The following is a 2,232-nucleotide window of genomic DNA, read 5'->3' on the forward strand; positions in this document are numbered from 1 at the left end:
AGGCTGTCAGCTCTGCGTGGGGCGGGAAAAAGGCTGCTGTGGAGTGGGGGCAGAGAACCCAGCTGGCCCTCCCTGGAATGCCCCGTGGGCAGGGCACACTGAAGATGTTGGGAACAGCCAGCCCAGGGTCCCCACTGCTCCCCAACTCTCTTCCACCTTTGCCCTGCCCTTCCAGGACCCCACAACCCCAGCCCCTGCCCAGGCCTCCTCTCTCCTGGCAGGGTCTGCAGCAGCCTCAGTTGCCCTTCCTGACTGTGGCCTCTGTGTGCGATAGCAGGGAGCATGGGGACAGAACACACAGACCCAGGCTGGAGGACAGAGACTTTAATACCCAGCCTGTAGCTCCTGCAGCTGCAGTCCAAACAATGGCAAAGTGGGGCCTCTGTAGCCAGGGTGCCTTGTTGGACCAGGTGGTGCAGGGAGAGTCTCAGGGCTTGGGGTCTCTGGAGTTGCGTGCTAGGGTGGTCTTGGACAGATATCGGATGGCCTTCTTCACATGCCCATTCGTGGGGTCTGAGCAGATTAACTTCTCCTGGGCTGTCACAAATCTACTCAGAGGGAGAGAGACACCAGAGGAGCTGTCAGGGCCCAGAGAACTTTCCAGAACCTTCCAGCCCCACCTGTGCCAATGGGGACCCTGGGACCAAGAACTTGCTAGAAGTCACCCAGGCCATTGTGGGTAGGTGTGTCCCAATAGGCTGTGTCTTTGGTGGTGTCCACCCTCAAAGGACCCTGCCTTAGCCCTGGCCCACCCAGGGACCTAGTGTTGCAAGCCTGTGGCCACCCTGGAGCCTGGCAGATTGGACATGGCACTGGGAGCTGACTGTGGCTCAGCTCGGGCCAGACCCAGGCCAGGAACAGTGAGCACAGGACACTGGGGGGGGGGGGTGCTCTGTGACCTGGTGCATGGTGCAGGGTGTCCCCAGGAGCAGAGATGGGGCAGGGACTTACACGATGGCTTTCTTGGGACACTCAGTAGAGGTCTTATACCACGACACCAGCTTCCTCAGTGGGATGGAGCCCCTGAAATACTCCAAGCAGCACTCCCGGCCCACGTTGGTGGCTCGTGCTGCAGAGAGGGGAAGCAAGAGTCACTGTGAGGGCGTGTGTGTGTGTGTGTGTGTGCGCGCATGAATCTGTGTGTACATGTTCCTGTGTTGGTCTGGTGTGTGTGACAGGGGCGTGGCTTGTGTGTGCCTACACTGTGTGGTGATCTGATGTGAAAGCTGTGTGGGTGCATGTGTGTGGGGAACCTAGGAGGGGCTGCTTAAGTCATTATGTGTGTGTGTGTACATGCATGTGTTACACACATCTCCGTATGTGCTCTGGGGGCTCTGTGTGCCTGTGCGTCTCCCCGCCGGACTCCATGTGTGTGCACGTCTGTGTGCAAGTCCCCGCTGCAGCCGTGCACACATCTGTGTCCGCCCGTCTTGCTCCTTTGGAAATCCTCCACTTCCCGGCTCCAGAGCCCCACCTGCTGTCTTGATTCTGGTCCCTCCTCAGTGCCCCCAGAAGAAGACAAATTCTCTGGAAAGCTGCTGCTGCAGCTGTTGTCTGCTCAGCGCTTCAGTAGACACATGCTGGCCCAGCAACACCATTACCGTAGCACTTCTTTCCCTCCAAACCCTACCCCTGCCGGCCCTTCTCACCTTTAGTGTGCAGGGAGGAGAGGAGGTATAAATTAAACAGAAATCTGTGTTGGTGCTATGTCACCAGCCCATCCATCACCTCCTGCACTGCCTGTGCCCCAGCCCCGGCCCTGCTCTCACCTGCATGCACCTGCTGCAGGACTGCCCCCAGAAGGAGCATAGCCACAAGCAACAGCCTGAGGGGGGCCGCCATGGTGCTGGAGTCCTTGTTCCAGGGGAGACGAGGCAGGGTGTGTCCTTGGTGGGAGGTGACTATTTAACCTCTTTGGGGGGTCCTGCTCCGCCTCCTGCTGCCTCCCCCAACATCCTGCCCCAGAGCAGGGGCGATTCGAAGAATCTGAGATGAGTCAGTGAAAATCCAGTCTTGGAATGTTTGTGGCTTTCCAGAGAATGGACGCTTAAAGGGGGATGGAGGTGGGGTCCACGTGTCTGGGGCCACCCCACTTCTCATTTCAAAGGAGACATTTCTTAGTTCCTCGTTAGCAGAATCGAAAAGCCTACATCCTCTGCAGAGGGGATGTCCCTCGTGCACAGTGCCACGCTGAGGTTGTGCCCAGCCTCTGGAGCCTGGGTGGGCCTCAGG

At 58.6% G+C, this 2,232-nt stretch overlaps 1 protein-coding gene across 1 annotated transcript; it reads right to left on the bottom strand.

Annotated features, from left to right (window-relative positions):
- Positions 1-427: 427 nt before the first annotated feature.
- On the bottom strand, positions 428-1,856 carry CCL17 (C-C motif chemokine ligand 17). The gene is made up of 3 exons (XM_004584130.2): positions 1,770-1,856; positions 952-1,069; positions 428-548 (listed from the first exon to the last, which is right to left on the bottom strand). Exons 1-3 carry the CDS (start codon positions 1,840-1,842, stop codon positions 428-430), a joined length of 312 nt encoding a protein of 103 aa, XP_004584187.1. The 5' UTR covers positions 1,843-1,856.
- Between the last annotated feature and the right edge of the window lie 376 nt (positions 1,857-2,232).

Source organism: Ochotona princeps, chromosome 16 (assembly GCF_030435755.1).
Source record: "Ochotona princeps isolate mOchPri1 chromosome 16, mOchPri1.hap1, whole genome shotgun sequence".
Taxonomy (NCBI): Eukaryota; Metazoa; Chordata; class Mammalia; order Lagomorpha; family Ochotonidae; genus Ochotona; species Ochotona princeps.